This window comes from Pezoporus occidentalis, unplaced genomic scaffold (assembly GCF_034315485.1).
Source record: "Pezoporus occidentalis ecotype Australia unplaced genomic scaffold, CSIRO_AGI_Poc_V1 ctg45, whole genome shotgun sequence".
In the NCBI taxonomy this organism is placed as follows: domain Eukaryota; kingdom Metazoa; phylum Chordata; class Aves; order Psittaciformes; family Psittacidae; genus Pezoporus; species Pezoporus occidentalis.
In genome coordinates this window covers 8,207,502-8,229,420 of record NW_026915780.1, presented here as the reverse complement: position 1 = coordinate 8,229,420, position 21,919 = coordinate 8,207,502, and the positions used below count along the sequence as shown (strand labels likewise).

The following is a 21,919-nucleotide window of genomic DNA, read 5'->3' as shown; positions in this document are numbered from 1 at the left end:
AATTTCTTCCCGAAGAAGACATCTCTTACAGTTAGGATGACTATAATTTGCCTCACGGTATCCTCTAATGTCTTCGATTTGTCTTCATTAATGCTTTTATACCAATACCAAAAGAAAGGACAAGGGACAGCTCTGTCTTTATGTTCTAAAAGGAACCTGTAACATTTCAGCAGTTAATACATTCACAAATGAATAAAACCTGATATATTACAATATAGATATAAATGGCAGCCCCATTAGGTTTGAAGGTCTGATGCTATATTATTAATTTTTACCCAGTCACAGTCTGAGTTGTTCTCTGGGATTTTTTGTTAAATGATCTTGGGTAATTGATTCATTTTTCCAAAGCTTAATAAATAGTGTATCAAACAGCAACTTAAAACACTCTCTCTTTGAATGCAAAGCTCCCCTTGTCTTCACAACAGTGCTGCCTGTTGAGAAGCTACCAATGGAGATTTTCAGACCCTATACTAATACAGACAACCCTTCATTAGCAGATTAGCTCAAGTACATAGGGCTGGATGGGACAGCCTGGATCACTGAGTTCATTTCCTATTTCTTTTAAAGCCACGATGTATGCTACTTTTCAAAAGCTGATGAAATATGACTTTTAAAACCAGAAGAATACCCTCAAAAATCCTGCTGAGGCCGATTCCTTAACTTTAGTCTTATGATTAAAAATTGTCCTGTTTTGACCCTAAATATGTATGGCCAGTATCTTCCTTTTCGATCCTGTGCCAACACTGTCCTCTAGGTTAAGTAATTCTATTCCCTCCCTGGGCTTGCCCCTCTAATGCAATTGCAAAGGACAATCACATATCCTTTCAACTTCTGTTCTGCTAGGCTAGGGAAGCCAAGCTCTTTTGGTCTCCTCATTTATCTGAAATTAAAACTCTGATGCACACTCTACATCATCCAATTATGCTGCTCCAGGCAGACAGGAAATTTGAAAAGAGAACCTGCCAAAATCGACTCCACTGAGCCATTCTGAAATTTATAATAGATCCTAATTTGGAAGTGAGCTTGACTGAAGAAAAAAAGTCAATAACTTAACAAAATCTTTACAATAGGTACCATCCAGACTTGTGTTAAAACCAGGCACTTGAGATCAAGTAGCCTAAAAAACATGAAGCTTGGCTATAAATTGCAAGCGCAATCCAATTTATACTTACCTACAGCAAATCCTTCATATCATAAACTACATGTCTTTTTTATATGAAGCTCTTAAATTATACAGAAGCCCTCAGGTGTTGCAATCTTTTGGTACAGATTGCCTGACTGTTAGGGTCCAAATATGATCTGTGATGTAAACATATTTCTCTATGATAGCACTTTGTTATTTGGACTTTTTTCCAAGAGCTTCTCATGTTTGCAATCTTGGCCATAAACCACAGTATCAGGCATATTTGCTCGTCTGTTTAATTCTTACACCTACAGCAAAAGCATGCTCCCAAAGTGCTAAGAGATGGCTTTGATGTATCATAACCTACTTAAACAGTAGGTATTCCAGAAAACATCCAAAGCCACATTTAAAGACATCTAATTTTGTACTCACTAAGGCATGTATTGTCCTGGAAGAAATTCAGGAATTTCAGGCATTCATCTATGTCATTACCACTGTTGCTGCAGTCACACCATGGAGCAACACTGAGACTATTTGAGTCTATGTAGTTTGGCGTCATCACCGTGCCTAGTAAAAAGAGATAAGAATGGTACTGTGAGCAACTTTTGTACTAAAATATCCTTTCAAGAAGACAGCAAACAGCACATGGTATAAGTCATGTACCCAGAGCTGGATTCACAATGCAGGGCCCTAACTTCCAGACTTAACAGTTCCTGGCTCCTTTTGCTCTTTGACACCCAGCCTTGTGCTGTACTTCACACCCTCCGTTGTTCAAATGCAACCACTTTAGGGACTGTAACATGATTCTCACATTAAAGTCCCATTCCTTTCCTCCAAAAAGGATTATATTGCATTTCCCCAGAGAGCTCCATCAGCAGAACTGGCATGTGGAAAACCATGGCACAGGGAAAGGCTGGACTGGGAGACAGTGGGAACTTCTTAGAAGGGCTTTGCTGCCAAATCAAACATATGTGGACCTGCACACTGAGCTGCACTCTAAAAATCCAATTTTTATTCCTCGCTTGTGTTCTTCCCCCATTTTGGTTCTAGCTGCAAATAAATGGCTGAAACCATTACTGTTAATCTTGCTGTGTCACTACTTTTTCAGTACAGTGACTTTCTTAAACTTTGCCAACAACTTGCAACCACAGGCTCATTCTAACTCTATTACAAATTCTTGGGTAAATATTCTCACATTTATGTGTCAGCTCAAGGCTACCAAGAATGAAATGAAACCAAAGAATGTGTTTTGTGTCCTAAAAGATGCATAGCAACTGTTCATCACTCATCTGGGTCAGGCAACTGTTATATGATCACTTATTCAAACCAGCAGTCTCACTTAAGGCATTGCCCCAGGTGGTCACAGATTTCCAGCTTCCCCAAGGATTGAGAAATTTGGACCTTTATTTTACAGAAAACAGGAAAAATTAAATAAAAAGGGGTCAGTATTCCAGACTGGTCCTGGTGACAGTGGCTTCAGGAAACATGTCCCTCACTTGGTAATCCACAATTATAGGACAAGCTATATATCATGAGGAAATGTGATCACATCTCCTCCAAACTGACATCAACGTAGTCATTAAGAAGACAGAATAGATGAAGCATAAATATCAGAGACCCAACATGTACACTAGCAGAGAAAATTTGGTCCATAGGTCCAGGGTCCAAGCGCCTGCAATAACACACAGAAAAGGGCTACCAAACAAAGCTAAAAAAAAAAAAGGAATATTAGAAGTATCATAAATCACAGGATGATGTAAAATAGCCTTTCAGTCACCAGGCAGCACTGGGAAAGGGACAAATCAACATGCAAACTGCCTTATCCATGACCTGGGAGACAAAGGAGAACAAATATTAAGGGCTGGCCTGAGAAAGGCAGAAATGTATGTGAAAATGAGTGCAGTCCCACCGCCAAACTCACAAAAAGCATCGTTTGTCTTGTTTTGGGATGCTCTTAAATTAGAATGCAATCCCATACCTTTATCTGCTTTCAGCCTTTAACCTATAGTTGCAGTAATAATTGCTCAAATTCTACGTGAGATTAGCACACAAGTAAATAGCACAGTTCGAAACTTATTAAATAGAGGTAGTGAATTTAGTAAAATAGCCAAATAGCATTTGCACCATTAATGAAGACTTGACCATAGATAAACAAGATGAATGATGTTAAATCAAAATAAAACATATGGAAATATCTGTTATCTGTTTGATGGTTCAGTACTACTTCTTCAACCATGTGATGTGATCTGAAAAGAAGTGAGAGGAAACAAAAATCCAGAGGATTTTGCAAATGCAAAGAAAACAGCAGGCTTCAAAAAAAACAAAATCCAAGCAGAAAATGCTTTGTAAAGGGGTAAAAAAGCCAAAAAAGGTATTGAGGAAATTAGAAAGGTCACTGAGGTTAGACTTTCTTATCACAAAGAGGTAACAAGGTAATTAAATGGGTCCAGACAGGGGCTAAAAGTGTAACAGATACTAAAGTATGATTAGGATTGATGAATACAGGAAAGACAGGACAAGGACTGTGTTTACCCAGAACACAAACTGTACATCCAGCAAAAACAGAGTGGCTGAAAGAGCAGCTAGTAGAAAATCAGTCTGTCATTTAAACCTGGGGGCAGATGTGAACCCAAGCGGATTATGTGCTTGGTTTCCTGGGGTGGATTTCCTTTTTCTCCCTGCAATGCCTGTGCCTCCCTCCTCCACTCCCCCCTGCTAGCTGGCATCTTGGAAATTCTGCTGAAGGACACTAACAGATCAAAAAAAACAGGGTGGCTGGCAGTAAAATAGGACATGCTGGGTTTTCTGTGTTCTATCCATCAAATAGTTCTGTGATCATATCAGCAGTAGGCAGTCAGGTCTCTGTATTTTAGACAAAAGCAGAATAGACCTGAATACGGCCAAGAGGTTCCTTAAATTAGGGTAAATTAAGAATAAGGAGATGGATGGTGAGTCCAGGAGGAGGGGAGCGTGACTAGAATTCCTTTGGGCCAAAGCCAATTCTAGTATATTCACATGAACTCCCATGGAATTCCTAGAATCCCAGGGAAATTAGATGGATTTTAGTGAAGACAAGGGGAAACGTATCAGAAAGTGAACGCTGAAGTAGGTCTTGAGGTCAGGAGTGAGAGCAACACCTAAGTGATGTGGGAGTGCAGACAGGTCCAGACAGCCTGAGAAGGCTGTAACCAAAGCACTGAATCTCAAATATGGCTATCTGCAGCCTTTTTTTGTACATCTAATAATTTCTACATTTTTCCTTTCTTAAAAATATTAATTCATCCCTATTATGACAAAAAGCAGCCCAAAGTGATGAATTAAGATTTTCAAAAATCCTGTAAAATATACAAAACTTTAAAATTATATATACAATATATATATTATACACATATTATTATATCTATAATAAATATACGACACACTGATGCAAACCTTAAAGTACCCTTTACAGACTGTTATCCACTTAAACTGATAAAGCGACTCATACAAAAACCGTGCCTCACTCTATTTCCACTGAAGTTACTGATTTCAGGTGAGAATCCACTGATTTCAGGGAATTAACTCTGATTTACATCACTGTATGTGACAGCAGAATCACATCCACTGTACCTTTCACAGAGAATCCTCAATTTCCTGAACAAACTCTATGGAGGTGTAATTTTTGCTACGTTTCATGAAATGGCTAACTGAAATAATATTTTATTTTAATGAACAATATTTTATCTTAATTAAAACACCGGGAGATCCTCAAGCTTTGATGAATGACTGGATCTGTAACGGCTTCTTACCCACAATCTGTCTCTTCTTCCTGTACTTTATATAGATATTAAGCAGACATTTAGACTTCTGTCTTCTATCTCAGCATGTTACCAATTTGATGATCTTCATAGAATTTACTCCACTTTTACATCAGGTTCATACCAGAAGCAGGAATTTAATATTTCAGCACAAAAGGACATGGAACTGTTGGAACAAGTCCAGAGGAGGCCATGAGGATGATCAGGGAACTGGAGCACCTCCTGTATGAAGACAGGCTGAGGAAGTTGGGGCTGTTCAGCCTGGAGAAGAGAAGGCTGCGTGGAGACCTCACAGCAGCCTTCCAGTATCTGAAGGGGGGCTATAGGGATGCTGGGGAGGGACTCTTCATTAGAGACTGTAGTGATAGGACAAGGGGTAACGGGTTAAAATTTAACCAGGGGAAGTTTAGATTGGATATAAGGAAGAAGTTCTTTACTGTAAGGGTGGTGAGGCACTGGAATGGGTTGCCCAGGGAAGCTGTGAATGCTCCATCCCTGGCAGTGTTCAAGGCCAGGCTGGACAGAGCCTTGGGTGACATGGTTTAGTGTGAGGTGTCCCTGCTCATGGCAGGGGGTTGGAACTGGATGATCTTCAGGTCCTTTCCAACCCAAACCATTCTGTGATTCTATGATTCTATGAAAGTCTTGGTAATTTTCTTGGTTTATGAGAATTAATATCCAGAAGTAAAAATTCTTGTAACTTCTATCAGTTTGCATGTGTCTAGGGGCTAGCAGGAAGGAAGGAAAATGTTTGTTTTTTCCCTTTGAAAATCAGATCTCCTTTGTATTTCAAATCCTCAGGGATCCATTCTACATCTCAGATGTGTGACAGTGCTTTGCAGCATGGTCATCCACAGTAACACAAAACTATAGGAACTGGGTCATCCTTGGGGTTAAATTGAAAAACGGATCCAACAAAACTGTCAGCAAAATTCACTAGGTCCAGCAAGAACTTCTTGGCAGCTCTCACCCAGAAGTTACAGTTACTCTTTGCCAGCAGCCAGACTTCTTAATCTCATTGACTAGATCAGATTTCAAGGCTATTCAGTTCCTTGTTTTAGAGTCAAATGACATTCTGTCATAACTGTTCATATGTTATACCCTTTGCATACTGTCTTCATCTCTTAATTTGTAGAAGCACATCCTTTGAAACCATCACATCTGATTTTACCAGTTGCCACATGGACTTACTTCACTTGTTAGCTGCTAGAGCAATAAGAATGATAACAAGTGAATATAGCTTTCAGTCATTTTTCAGCAAACCCAACCTATTTTAGCAATATTTTGTGTATTATCTCCAGAGACACTTATTTAACATCAGGATCTGCTTCAGGGCCTCAGCTGGCACCTTCACGCCCAACAGAAGGGGATATTACTGTATCACAGCAGGTGCAGGCTGCAAGCTTAAAAACATCTTTTCTGGTGGCCTTTCAAATTTGTTTGTTTCAGAGTTTTGACATTCACTTATTCTTTATTGCCCAACCATGGTATTTCCACAACACATTCACCTTCCTGAGATGGTCTCTCTCAGGAATCAAATACTGCGAGTGGTATATGGGATCTGGATTGCATGAAGGCATCCTTGGGCCTGTTGACAGCCAGGAAGGTGGCAGCAAGCAATATAATTATTAGGGTTTTAGAAGACTTCAGTCCACCCTCATTGACAGGCATCTCAGAAACCAGAGTAGACGGAAGGACATGGAGGAAAGAATAGCAACTGGAAGTGAAACAAGGCTGGGTTGGTCTACTATATAAATCCTAAAAGTGTCCTGCAAACTTGCCCTGAAGGCCAAGAGGTATTTACCCAGCCTTGTGATGACACCTGCAAAATCAACCAAGGTGCAGCTTCACTTGTTCTTCTTGACTTCCTACTTAATGGTCCTGTCCCAGTTCAACCACAATAATGAGCATTACTTTGTAAGCTTGAATTCATTTCAAATTCAAGCACCTTTCTCTATCTTTTTCCCTTAATTTCCTTGCAACATAGAAATTTACCCCAGGGAATCTCCATAAGGTTAAACAGGGCCAACAGATTTACTTAGGTGGAGAATTTTGCCTTTTGCACAGCATTATATTCCACAGTTTTTCTTTCCTGTGAGCCTTCAGAACACACTTTTGGTATGTTTCTTTGACGAAGCAACCCCCCCTCTCCCCTTCCCTGTCTTCTTACCAATAAGCCCCGAGTAAGCGAGGAGGCAGTCAGCATAGTTCTCCTTCAGACAGCTACTAACAGACCGTGACTCAGGCTGGCAGTTCGTGAAGAAATCTGCAAGGCGAGATCTGCAACGTGAAGAAAAATGCATCTCTTTAAAAACCAAGCCCGCGGGCACTCTTACCTTTTAAACCCTTTATTTTTAGACAAAGCTTAATATTCTTTAACTTCAACGTATATTGGACACATTTCAGCTGATGGGAGTCTCTAAGATGCATCTCCTTCCAGAATCCATTTCTGAAGTTAGAACAAAAGAGTGCAAGAACGACAGGAAAACGTCAAGCCTTTCCTAAAAGAAATGCTCTGCATTTTCATGCCAGAAAGAAAAAAAAGAAGACAAGGAGTGATTTTATCATCTGAGCAGTCATTTTGCCTGGGTCTGAACTCTAACCGGAATCTGTTATTCTACAGACTTGGAACACAGTTTCTGCTGTTTCATGGATTACACAAACTGTATGTTTGTGCTCAGAGTCCTCTTACTATATAACTTGAGGCAGGACCTGCTCTGGTACTGCTTTTTCCAGGGAATGGGTTTAGTCTTGCCCTGGACTGGCCTGCAGAGCCAGCTGGCTGAAGCGGAATAGCAGGCAGATCTGGGTTGCATGGTCTCCACAGCCCTCTGGAGCCATGGTACTGAGAATCTACTTGCTCTTGTAAAATGTGCATTTATCCAACATTTACAGTATTGAGCCCAGGGCTGAGAATAATGGAATGTGTGCTCTGCATAGAGTTCTGCTGCTGTATAGCCATATTATCTTCACTCACTTCAGCTACCCCATGTCCAAGATGGGGAGAGCACTGCTTGTTTACGGAATGTGCTTTAAGACTAGAAGTGAAATTGTACTGCAATTAACAGGTTGCTATTACATTGGAAAACAAACAAACAAAAAGCAACTAGCAGCCGGGACCTCTTCTGGTTATTTGCACTTTAAAGGCCACATAATACTGCCATTCAAGCCTGTAAAATTTAAGAGGCATCACTGAGGTGTGTCAAGGTCCTACATCATACAGCTGCTCCCCTGCCCATGTTGGTCTGCTCTCTTCAGCTCCACTAATGCTTTCACTCAGACTCGTAAACTCAAAGCAGTGACTTTTGTTTCTTTTTAAAGTGTCACTAAGACCTTTACCTCCATGAACAAAACAATTTCACCTCCCTGCTTCAATCTTCCGTGAGAAAGGGGATGAAAATGTTCATTTGCATGTAAGGATTCACAGCCATCTTTCGGGATCAGGTGCGTAATTGTTGCAAAGCCCTCTCGAAATCAGAATAGTATAACCTATGAACTTTCAGCATTGCTCTAGCATTATGTAGATCTGCAATATGAATGCTCTTTTTTTCAATTCTGCAATGAAAACATGGAAGTAAGCAGAAACAACTGATTTGCAAGTGATTCACTTTATTTGTTTACATGCTCCAGAGACTAATTATCTTTGCTTGCTTTATTGTTTCACCTATCTCAGAACGGGACTGGATGTACATCATTAACTGGCCCGAAAGTGGTGATGGACAAACTTCAAAAGGTTCACAGGCTTAGCCTGAGAAAGCATCCTATAAATAGAGTATATGGAACCTGCACCTGAATTTATCTGAGCTATTCTCCTGACCTCTTTTTAGTTCCATTCCTTGCTAACTGTACTGACACTAGCAAATCCATGAATGCCTTCAAACCACAATCATCTGTAAGCTTTTCACGCCCTCTCTTCCCTTATTTAACCATTTAACCTTGAGATGGACATCTGTACCCAGGTGCCTTAAATAGCTTTAAAGAGTCAAGCTTTCTACCAATCCTTTAAGATGCCCTATACGTATACAGAAGTTTCTACTTTTCCATAAAATCTCTGCTTTGCTGATGAATATATACTAGCAGGGGACAGGCTGAGAAGAAATGGATTCCAAGCTATGGGGAGAGACAAATAGCAGCACCATGAAGAAAGTCTGGCTAAGGCAACCCTATGTCACTGCATTGATTCCTCGCTCAGTAAACGATTAAGGTAGTGGCTCAGATCCAGCTCTCCGAGCAACTGGGAACAAAGGCAGTAGACTCTAAGATTTTTACAAATTCTACTAATACCCGGATGAAGTCTGCTTTAGGACAGAAGAGAGTCCATTACATTTAGTATGAGAAACCTTTGCCATGGCAGAAAGAGCAACCCTGCTATATGTGCAGTAGTTTTGCATTTCTAGAACAACCTAGCTCTCAGACTTGAATTTCATTATTTATGTGTCCTACATCCAGCACTGGGACACCCGACATAAGAAGGACCTGCACTTGGTGGAGCAAGTCCAGAGGAGGCGATGAAGATACTAAGAGAAATGGAGCACCTCTGCTTTGGGGTCAGGCTGAGAGAGCTGGGCTTGTTCAGCCTGGAGAAGAGAAGGCTCTGGGGAGGCTTTAGAGCAGCTCCAGTGCCTGAAGGGGCCAACAAGAAACCTGTGGAGGAACCTTTTATAAGATCCCGTAGGGACAGGCCAAGGGGAATGGCTTTAACCTGCCAGAGGGGAGACTGAGATGAGCTCTTAGGCAGAAGCTCTTCCCTGTGAGGGTGCTGAGGCGCTGGCACAGGGTGCCCAGAGAAGCTGTGGCTGCCCCATCTCTGGCAGCGTTCAAGGCCAGGTTGGACACAGGGGCTTGGAGCAAGCTGCTCTAGTGGAAGGTGTCCCTGCCTGTGGCAGGGGTTGGAACTGGGTGAGCTTTGAGGTCCGTTCCAACCCAAACCATTCTAGGATTCTATAATTCTATGGAGTTATACCATCAGAATCTTGACAATCCTGGAAACATCTCCTGCAACCATTTCATCATTCTTAAACGTCCAGTTCTCCCTTAGACCATTAGATGCATTGGTACAGAGACCATTCAATAAAATCCTCTTCTTTAAATGTTTTTAAGGACTGATAACTATGGAATAACACCAGTCATTTACTACTCAGTCTGCTTAAAGAACTTGTTATAAAGTCTAAAGGAGGTGAAAAATTGCTCTGCTGTTCTCATCTGAAAACAGCTTAATTTCTACGTTAATTTCTGAAGAATTTTTGTGGTCATAAAAGGTAATGATCTGACAATGTTGCACATTTAACTTTTCATAAGCCAAATATAGTTCATATAGCTCTGGTCCAAGCGTTACTAACATCATCATACACCTTCCCTCTAGTGAGTCATCTAAACTATATACTATCAAAGTTTTCACTCTCCTGAGGTCATCACTAAACCTGATATTTATGTGGATTCTTTTTCACTGAAGATAAAGTTAAGGCCAGCAAATAAGAGCCCCCATGGGCCATAAAATAACTCCATCACTTTCAGCAAAGACCTACGGATTAACACTCATTGAAGATCCAGCTCCAAACATTGCCAGTAGACTGGCACTGATGAAAGCGTGCTCATCAGCAATACCAAAACAGTGGTACTCCTATTATGTAGAGAACCAAATTAGCCTAATTAGCAATGATAGGATCATTTATCCTGAAGTACTGCACATGATATTACAAACTGGTTGTGTAAAAGAGAATCCTTTTAGGAATGCTGAAAAAGCGCAACCAAATGATAGGAGTCCTATTAAAACACAGTTACCACAGTGTTAACTTAGTGTTCCTTTAGCAGGAAGCAACTTGTAGGCTGTAATTTGTGGGCAAGTGTCTAACCCATGACTGAATAATATGGTAATCTAGAGAACAAACAGATCTTGCAACGTATGCCTTCAAGAGTGCACAATTTTTACATGTGCAGTGTACGTACATGTACCTATTTGCTAGACAGCTGGATAGAGGGACACAGGCAGTTCTATACTGTACATAACATGTAGCAGAACCACATTTAAAAGGAACTATTAATTTCTTTTTCTGTTGAAGAATCACAAATCCTCTTTGTTCCCAGCAGCATTAACATTTTTTTCCCTTTCCCTTGCATAAAAAGAAAAGGAACTGAAGAGAACCACCAGAAATCATCTTCTTAGGAAATAAAAAGAAAAATGTTCTCTTTGTAGGGCAAACCCCTCCCCCAATTAAATTAGCCCTTAGCCCTGTAAAATCTCAACAAAGTGAACTGCAGTTCTTCTGCACAAAAATACTTCAAGTATTTTGTGTAGCAGTAACTGGAAAAACAAGAATAATCCTATTGCAAATTCAAAGAAAATCTGCTCAAACAATAAGCACTTTCTGAGGAGAAAAAAATTCCAAACCTGCTATTCCCTAATCTTTGTATTAGCACCAGTAAAATCATTTGTAACAGTTAAAACACAAAGAAAACAAAGTTAATTTGTTTTCCTTATGATAGTGGTTCTTTAAATACTCAGCAGGATAAATCAAAACTTCCAAATTTTGCTTACAAATAAGCTTTGTTAATAGCAGGATTGTGTTTAATCTGCATACAATTTTTGAGGCAATTTAATTTTATATTAGCACAGCCTGTTGCGTTGGCAACATTCATTAGGTTTTCGCTATATTTTATTCTCAGGGTTTTGTAAAATGTCTTTGATGTTCTCAAGTTATCTTTGATATTTATCACTTCTCCCTCTTCAAAGTCGGCGAACTCAGCATCAGTCCTGGTGCAATATTTAAGAGCATGATTTAAATGATGAAGTTGCAGAAAATTTCTAAAACTGCATTTTTAGGGTGGATCTGGTGTAAATGTGGGCTACTGGAAAGCAACTCTATGAATCAAACGTGGGTCCTCCACAGGAAGCACCCCTATTGCTGGGTTATGTTGATGTCTCCTCCTGTTGCATGCATCCTCAATTGCTGGTACACACATGCTGAGCCTTGAGAAGGAGAAATCTCTCTTAGCCTTGCCTTTGTGTTGGTGATCTCCAGAGGAAGACAGACATTGAATCTGGACTCGCAATGACTTCACACACGTACCCAAGTGAGGGGTTACAACCCCTTGCCCTGTTACTGAATGCAGGGAGTGATGGCTGCTGTCCTGTGCCCTCACTTTATAGAATCACAGAATGGTTAGGGCTGGAAAGGATCTTAAGATCATCTAGTTCCACTTCCCCTGCCTTGGTGATGTTAGGTGAAGTCTGTGCTTGCTCCCCGCCACCTCTCTTTACATTGCTGCTTGTGTTTAGGTACCTATTTATGGCTCGACAGCACTAACATAAAGAGTACATAAATGCCAAAGCTGAGTGACTGGGGTGACTACACTAATTAGTCAAAGCTGCTCTAGCGTCTAGACACCATTTGGCAGACACAGTATAGTCACGTAAGGGAAGTGCTGCATCAGTATTCAAACCAGAAGATAAGTATAAATCTGACACTGGAAAAATTCAGACTAAGTCAATGAACGTGTGTCACAGTGACAAATGACACCATTACAGAAAAAAACCCAGGCCAAAATACTTCTTCTTTCGTGGGGGTCAAATGTAGTACCCTCTTCCGTGGCTACAAATAGCTCCTGTATAGCTTGGGTGGTACCATTTCTGCTGGAATACAACAGTGGCAAGACGGGTTGGTATGTGGACAAACTAATGGCTTCACTGTTGGAGGAGCTTTTAATTTTCTCTCAGTTTCATCATCACAGAGTGACTGGACAGTGAGAAAACAAGGCAAAGGCTACATAAGAAACTATCAACCAGTGAGCCGAAAAAAGCCTCAGAGCAGCTCCATCACAGGGCAGGTGACCCTCCTAAAACCTAGTAATATGGATTTGACCCTTTTTTTTTCGCATTAAAAGACACAAGGGCTGTGTAATAATACTAATACATCCCATATCTCCTTAGTTATGGACAGGCACTATTGAGCACCTCTAAATTTTGACACCTTTTTAAAAGGCCTTTTTTACATATATTTATCAAAGAGCAATTCCATTCATTTCCTTTTCGCAAAAAGGTTAGTTTTTCTAAAGTTTTTCTTTCTCAGACAATGACAGTGGCTGGGCCCTGAGGGCACTAACATCCCTGCCTACCCCTGGGGCTTCCCTTAGCCACTCTATGGTTGAGGACCCCATTCCAGCATCCCATGCCTCAGACCCTGCCCCGGTGATGCTGCAGGACCTTGGTCTCCAGCCCCGCACAGCCATGCCTGCCCAGGCACAGGCCCCACTGAGCCAGGTCTACCTAAAGGTCGATGGCCCAGCCTGTTCCCATGGAGATGCCTGATTCTTAGGGCTACCCTCCTCCCTGGCTGGAGTGGTGGGTTGAGCCTTTACTGCCCAGGGCTCCCCATGAGCCCCAGGATGCTCCTGGCCCGAGCTGTACCCTGACACACAGCTCTGTATTTGTACCTTTTGGGAAGTGGGAAGGAAGGGTAAGTAAATGATTTCATGGCAGGACCATCTGGCTGCTAACGCTTGTATATTGAAAGTGGTTTCTCTCACTTGAGCTGATCCAAATCTGCAACACTGGCAGAAACCTCTTGGACCTCAAATACTACCTACTAACCAAAAGAAGCTGTTTTTATCTCAGTTTACTTCTGTTTCATTGTATTTTAAGTGACTGGCAAGCCTAAGCCCAAGCAAATATTTGTTTCTGATTCAACTTATCTCTAAAAATTGTGCTGTTCATCCAGAAGTAAAATACAGAGAATCCCCGGTTATACAGAGGCAGCCTATTTGGACTGGATACATAAACAAATACCAGATACCACACAAGATCCATTCAGATGCCTTGTAGCATCACAAATGCTTGCTCAGAGCATCAGGCACAGAACGACAGTCCACCAAAGCTGGTTCCTCCTGCTGAGCACCCACTTGACCCAAATAGGCTACCTGACTCGTTGCACCATGTTCCCCACTATGTCTGCCAGCACCTATGTTACCCAGGCTTTCTGTTTCCCAAGCTCCTTCTAGACATCAAGTAACCTGGATAATGGAGATCTAATATTAGAAATTCAGTAATGAAAAGATCTCCACCTATGCATATCTATTTCAGAATTACCAGTACAAACACGGTATTCTTTCTATTCTTCTATTAACAAAACTACTTTTTCTGAGTAACAAGCACTCTAAAATAAACGTACCCTACACCCATGTTCTATTATTGTATTTTAGTCAAAGCAAAATGAAGTTATACACCATTGTCTATTAATATTATCCATTGCCTTGCTCATGCCATCCGCTAGCGACCTGTTAGATCTTTCTACAAACAATTATCTGCTGCAGAAAATCAAAAGAACTTAACAAAGCACTAATCTCACAGTTTATCAGTGTTAGTTAAACCCTCTAAGTGACTCCGGATTGTACATGAGAGCAATTTTAATTTAATATATTAGGTCTCCTTTGGGTTTAAGGAAAACTGCTAAGCTCAACCGTGATTCCAGGCAAGGACGATTTATCTGCAATTTGGTAATATAAATATTTTTATAGCACTGACCTTTTGTGTAATAAAACCAATTCTGAAAAAATACAGTGCAAATCCTGAGCACAAGGTAACGCAATAAAGGAGGGGAACGGGGATTCTCAGATGCAGTGACAGAAAACAGAATTTTCTCTTTCTGCTTGCAAAAAAAAGAAATTACCTCACATCATTTTTTTAGAGGCCTGTTTGAGAGAACATCTGGAAAGCATTCCACAGGAAATCAAACCTATATTAAATGTATTTTGTGGGGCTCTGTTTCCTTGCACTGACTTTAAGCATGCATAATGTGGTTCTGTCTTCCCAGCCGCAAAGAAAACACTTCTCTGAGAATCTTCTACAAAATGATAGGCTCAATTGTCAGTCTGTGATTTCTATCAGGGGCTGCTGTTAAGATTGCTATTTAGTCTATCTGTCTCCGCACCAAAGCTCTACAATAAGATGAACAACTCCAACAGCTGCTTTCCGAGTACCGTGAATTTGTGTACTTTAAATTTATTTCATTTTCTTTATGCTGTTTAATTTGAAGCTTCTAAATATAAATGACTGTCATGTTTAAAGACGTCCAAGACTCACAGTGTCTCTTGATAGCATGCTATTCAGGAAAGAACTAGTGCATTACGGATAGCTGTTCCCACTTCATTAGCTGGGCAGACAGGAGTGTCTCTGAATTACAGGCTGGAAACCTAAGAAAATCATTGTCAGTCTTGAAAAGCAAGCCAAGGAAATTAGTGCCACTGCAAGTCCTTGTGTGTGCCACTAGATGCTTATTAGCAACTATATCATGAATGCACACTGAAAGGATATGGTTCTAAGTACCTGAGAAAGACATCCATGACAATTCTCTGTAACCACCTGAATAAACTATAACAGACCACTGCTGGCACAAGCATGAAACTGTTGTGGAGTTTGGAGACAGAAAATAATCTTAAAAGTTCTCTCTTTACCAGAAAAGTTTGCGTTGGCAGATGCACTGCCAGGAGCATCAGGTTTCCTAAGGTTACACAGGTACGCTTTTTGTGTAGGAGAGTCCCTCAGTGGCACTATGGTATGTGTGGTAGTGTTCCTTAAAGGAACAACTTCATTTCCCCTTGCCATAGGCCTGGCTGAAGGAAAGAAAGGGTGCCCAGTCTGTCCTTGCACTCAGTCGTGCAGGGTCTGTAGGCAAACAGCATGGCTGAAACTTACCCTGAAACTACTCTAAAAACTTGTCTGACAGGGAGTAAGACAACAAATATAACACCAGAACTACAGCAGGTAAAAGCAGATTAGAGTCTCTTTTATGTGAACTCTTTTTTTCCATGCACAAACCAGCCACATCAAACAGCAAGTTCTGGCACTAGCACACCAATATAGCATTGATCTCATTCAACATGTTTTACTTGCTTTTAGAACCTAGATGGACACATAATGTTAGTACAAAAAGCACTGATTTGTAGTGCAAGACTGGAAAATACACCATTTTTACCAGTTAAGGATGATGTGGCTGTGTTAAGAGGGTATTTTTGACTCCACTGTCAAAAAAAGGCTGAACATAGCCACTGAGAGCTGACAGCCTGTAATATATCCACATGTTTACAGCAGTTAACTCTGAAAGACATTGTCCATTCTGAATATATTTTGCAATGCTGCATGACGGCCAGTTACTGAGATTTATCTCCAGCACAGCACGAAGCCTAATGAGAAATGGGAGCATCATAACTGAGAGGACAACCACTGCAGTTTATGCTTGAATTGGAACAGAAGAAAGTGAACTGAACATTCAAATGATATGGTTTTAGTTTAACGGAAGTCATAGTCATATGTGTTTTGTAATAGAAAAGATTGTTTTAATGGTTTATAGAATGTGCTTGAACAAATACAGTGTAAGCACAAGCACGTGAATGTAAGGTCATCTATTAATAATCTCAGGAAAGGGTCACAGTCAGCTCACACAGAAAATCTATATTCAAGAGTAAACACACACCAGAAAACCTTTCCTGTGTCACTTGTTCTAAAGCCATCAGATCACCAGAGCATGGGAAACAACCACCACCTCTGCTGAGAAGTCTTTGCAAATGCTGGTACCTTTACCTCCGGCTTCCACTTCACAGTAGTTACTCCCTCACTAACATGGTAGTGCTTAAAACATAAGGAAAGCAATGCAATTTTAGTCAGTAAACACTGAAATGCTAGAATTTGAAAATACACATGTGGCTGTCACTTGCTCTGTTGAGAAACAAAGTTTTATTTTTAGTTCCACCGCTTACATTTTCTTGCAGCTATTTTAACAGATGAACTGCCACCAGGAATATTCTCTCACTGGGGCCTGATGCAGAATGATATAAATAACCTTTACAAAGTCCAGCATAATGCAATGGTAAAATCAGTTGACATTCTTTTAATTAGCACTGCCTGAAGATTTACCTACACAGAACAGGAATAGCCAAATTCAGCCCTGGAATAAATCCCCTGAAGTCGCTCATGTCAGAGGAAGCACACTGGGAATGGACTTGATATAATAGTTCTGTTATACACATTAAACATACAACAGCTTCTTGCCTGTAGCATATACATGGTTTAAAGTAAGTGATAAAACACTGTATGAGATATACACCCTTTGGCCCAGAAACAGAAAGCTGGCCAAATGTTACTGTGTGTACATTAAAAGGGATTAAAACCCTTCTCTTCACCAGATTTAACAGATTAGTGGGGGAAACTACTCATGCAAACAGGTGGATGTTAAATTCCTCTCTACAAAAATCTCTCAACTAACAATGCAACGAATCAGCGGCAGCAGTACCATTACTGGACTCCTGTCCAGCAAAGCAATTAAGTGCTTGCTTAACTGTAAGAACAGGAGTAGCTCTGAATTCAGATCTTTATTAAAGTTTAATGCCAAATTTACCTTCCCTGGATTTCAGTATTTTTGCCTGAACATGGGTGAAACCACTTAATTAATATATGTAGCATAATCTTCCCCCTGATAAACGATCAAAACAAAATGGGTCACATCTGACCTGCTGTAACCCCCTTCCTGGCTTGTCTTTCTAATTTGTAGTCTCCTTATTTCTTAAACTACAAGTAGTTTTCCCTTCTCACTTAGAATAAAAAAACCCAGGCTTTTTAGACAAAATGATAGGCAGTGACACTGTTGCTCTCTACAGCTATGTGACAGGAGGTTGTAGCAAGGTAAGTGTCAGTCTCTTCTCCCAAGTAACAAGCGATATGACAAGAGGAAATGGCCATCAAGTTGTGCCTGGGGATATTTGGACTGGATATTAATGAAAAATTCTTCACCAAAAGGGTTGTCAAGCATTGGAACAGGTGTCCACAGGAAGCTGTGGAGTCACCATGGCCAGAAGTATTTAAAAGACAAGTAGATGCGGCACTTAGGGACATGGCTTAGTGGTGGACTTGGCAGTGTTAACGGTTGGACTCAATGATGTAATGGGCTCTTCCAACATAAATGATTCTACGATTCTGTGAAGGATCCTACAGGTGACCTCAAGTTCCTAGAGCTAAAGCTTAGTGGTGATACAGATACTTCAACCCACTGAATAGTTTTGGCTGAAAATGGAAGGCAAGGTATCCAAATACAGCCTGTAAAGCTCTAATCTGTTGTATCTAAGTTTATTTTCTGATTGCTGTACATTCACACACATGCACTTTATTCCTTCTTTCACTTTTTCAACCTTGTAGAACAGGCAATAATAATATTGTCATAGTTTGTTCTTAACCTGGAAAGTTAACCCGAAAGCACTAGCAGGACCTCAGCCACATCAGGAATACTGCCAAAGCTGCATCATGCACAACAGAAGTCATCTGAATCAAACAGCTCTGACTGAATGTTGAGCCCTGAGTTGTGTTTTACAGTTAATGGGCACAAAAAAATTACGGTCCCTTTTTGTGGAGCTGGGTTTCAGGAATCAGGTGAATTCTAGCTGACTGAAAATGATGCCACTTAGAGAGATTCAAGCTTGCCTGACAAGGGACCCCAGCGTAAAGATACTGTCTAGTTACCGCTTCTTGGAGCATAAACCCCCTGTGAGGCTCTCTTCATTGTTAAAGTACAAAGCAATGTGAAGTTGGGTGCAAGAACAAAGCTGAGCCATTTTTTTCTAATTACTATATCCTTGTGCCTTTGCTTCTTTTGGAGAAATGTCAATCACCCAGCAAGCTTTTAATCTTCAAGACCCTCTTAAGCAGAACAGAAAGAGCATAAATGAGGACTGGCCAAGCAGATCTTGGCACAGCGGAATGAGATCCGTCTACACTTTAACAGGGACAAAGCAGTCTTGTTTTGCTGGATGTTCTGATTTTTGGATTCCAAAGGGATTTATGGATGTGTTTTAAGGAGGAACTGCTTGATTCATTCCGAGTTTTATTCAGAGGGAAGAAATTTAAAATTACTTTTGTTTATGGGGGGAGGGGATAGTAATACTCTATTTTACTCTGCTAACGGAAGACGTCAATGTAATGAATCACATAAAGGACTAGAAAAGAGGGAAAATAATATGATATCGCAGCATTTTCTATCTTTAAATTGCCTTGACTAGAAAGGTTTGTGCTTATTTTGCAGAGACTGCATTAATATTTTTTTCCAGGCTAGCAATTCCCCACACACACACTCCACTACACCATCACGCTTCCTCTGCGGAGCACACCAGCTCCTGTCCCACCTCCCCCAGATCCCATTGTTTGAATTTTCTGAACAGTCATCATCCTCACCTTTCATTCTTTAAAATGGATTAACATCTGGGGTTTCTTTCATTTAAATAAATAGGGTACCTCCAGCAATATATACATATATATACATGCTTGGATATATATATATATATATGTGTACAAAAATCATTCTTCAAGTTCAGGCTATGCTTATAGACATGAGGTGTAGGCATGCTGCAGTATATGGGCTGAAAGGAAGCTTTACTTTTTTCCCTATTCCACTTGGTGCTTTGCAGTCACAGGAGCCTTCCTGATGTCATGCACAGAGAGAGCAGGGAGGATCTGCAGGTAGCCTGAGCTCAGGCTAACCCTATTACACTGCAGACATCCTACATGTAGTGCAGGGTGAGTCAGGCAGCACATGAGGTATTTCGCCCACTCCTGGACTCTAGTCTCCAAACATGCAATACAGGCACAGCCTGAATGTCTCTAGAAATCCAGAGTGTCCCTGTTTTAATGTCCTTAACAGCATTACAAAAACTATGTTGTCGTCCTGGTTTTGCATACCCACAGCAAAACAATCATCTCAAGGAGCTGCCAGACTGCTTTGAGTGCCAAACTGATATAAACACCCTGCAGGGATGCAAATACAGCTCTGTTACACAGAACTGTATAATGCTACTGTGTAATGTCCTTCATGAAAATATCTACTAAGCGTCTTCTTAACACATAAAGCTAGAGCCAGTCTAAGACTGAGCAGTGAGGCTTAGTAGCTGGCCAAGTGAATTGTAACCAATATAAGGTACAAGGCTGAGAAAGGGAGGTAGCACCTATGTTTTCCCTCTCATTTGCTGAATTACAGATGACCACTGGACTGTGGCAGAACGTTGAGGGAGGAAAAACACATATAGAGAGGAGCAGGTGAGGAGGTACTGTAAGTGGCCATAACAGAGAGAATTCAAATACGGAGAGGTAGTGAAAGTCAGATAATGACTGAGAGATCTGGAAAGAGGAGATAAAAGGAGACTAAGCAAGGGGAAGACTTAAGAAAAAAGGGGGAAAGTTAGAAAAATGAAAGAGAAAGAATAGAAAATTTGAGGAAAATGGCATAGTTCTTCCCCTTTTCCATGCATTCCTCCCTGCTAGCTGTTCATGCTGTAACCGAAGACGGCTCGCTCCTAACACAAGATGCTGGGCTCTCCCTCTCCTACAGCAGGACAAAAAAGGCTGACTGCACATTTATAACATCTCATCACAGATTTGCCTACAGTGCTGAACCACCCTCTCCTCTGGAAAATCTTATCCATGGGGGTGCTGCGTTTGCAGTCTCTATTGGTACTTATTGCAGGAACAGCTCAGAACCACTTTTATGAACAGGTACTGGTATAAAGCACTTGCAGGTTAGCACACGTCTGATGGGAAAGGATCACAGATACAGTGACTCCCTTTCATGGTAACTTATCATTGAAAATGTTCAAGAGCATTTAAATAAGGGAAATTAACTTCTTGGCAAGTTTCTTATGTTTTCAGGAAACACAGCAAACAGCTGGGCTTTTGCTCTAGCTTTTCCTGTGGATGAACTCTTTTATGCACTGATGAAAATGTTTGCATATCTTCACCCAGCGTTCTTGTATCTGTAGAAGCAGACACCTTTCATACAGAATTGAATGGGTGCTTGCAATAAGATTTTGACTAGTTTCTGGTCACCCATCCAGTCTATAGGTAAAAACACACCAGTGAAAGCACATTTATAACGATTTAGCATTCTGAATACACAGTGCTGAAAATACCCTGCTTGTATTTTTAGGGAGATGACCCATCTACTGAAACCTAATAGGACATTTCGTTATTATCCTTCAGACATTCCATGAGGAAAAGTTATTTAAATGCATGATGCAACCATTCTATCTGGGTTTCTTTCAGTATCAAATAGCTGTGTTTTTCAGAGAACTAAAGGCAAAACATCAATTGTATTTATTTTAGGCGGGGAAAAAAATATCCAAACATCTGTGCTCTGGAATAAGTGAAGAAATACTTTTTGGCTATTTTACCTTGAAAATGAGCCTCAATGATTTGACCAACTATTCTGAATACAGCAGTTATGGAGGACAAGAAACACGCTGCTATCAGATTCTTGTATTAACAAAAAATGCCTCATGTTATGCCACCCTTCTTTTCAGACCTGTGCAGCACATGACTGGATTGATACCTTTCTTTTAATAAATACATGTCTGTGTCATTATCATTCTGGTCGGTGCCTTCTGAACATATCCAGGAGACAGAAGAATTACAGAAATTCAAGCCACAGATGATTAAAAGGATCAAACTAATGAATCACACTTTCATTACTCAAAGAAAATAGTATTTGAAATACCGTCAAACGTGGTGGTGGCAAAAATGAAGCGCACTTGGCCTGCATGCCCAGCAGAGTGCTATCTTTCAAGCCTGCCAGTTAGCTTTCTGAAGTTTAATTGGTGGCTGAAGCGATCAGAACAGGAGGTTCCGCGGAGGTTTGAGCTACAACAGGTCCACATAATTGGTGAAGGTTTTGGAAAGTATATTGACTTGCCTTAGAAGCTTTGCTTATGTTCATAACAAAAAGTTTAATCTAATGGCTTCTTTTTGTTCTTTGGGTTGGTTTTTTTTGCTTTTCTTGTCAGGGAGCAATGACAGGCATGTCTGAGACTCCAATTGGTTTCAAAGGTGGAAATGGACTGGCATACAAGTAGAGGCAGCAGAAAAATGATTATGAAAGTGAACCATTCAGTATTCTGGCGAAGCTGCAAAATTAGGACTGTTTACATAAGCCAGAACTTATTTGCATTTGATGACATTTCTAGTGTCTTTTTCCCT

General features: G+C 40.6%; 1 protein-coding gene across 3 annotated transcripts in view; it reads right to left on the bottom strand.

Annotated features, from left to right (window-relative positions):
• The window catches only part of GFRA1 (GDNF family receptor alpha 1), a 144,069-nt gene that overhangs the window by 29,140 nt on the left and 93,010 nt on the right, over positions 1 to 21,919 (bottom strand). For all 3 annotated transcript variants that reach the window (XM_062635361.1, XM_062635360.1, XM_062635359.1), the window contains exons 5-6: positions 7,091 to 7,200; positions 1,556 to 1,690 (exon numbers count right to left, since the gene is read on the bottom strand). In XM_062635361.1, the coding sequence (XP_062491345.1) occupies positions 1,556 to 1,690; positions 7,091 to 7,200 (245 nt within the window). The remainder of the gene's footprint in view (positions 1 to 1,555; positions 1,691 to 7,090; positions 7,201 to 21,919) is intronic.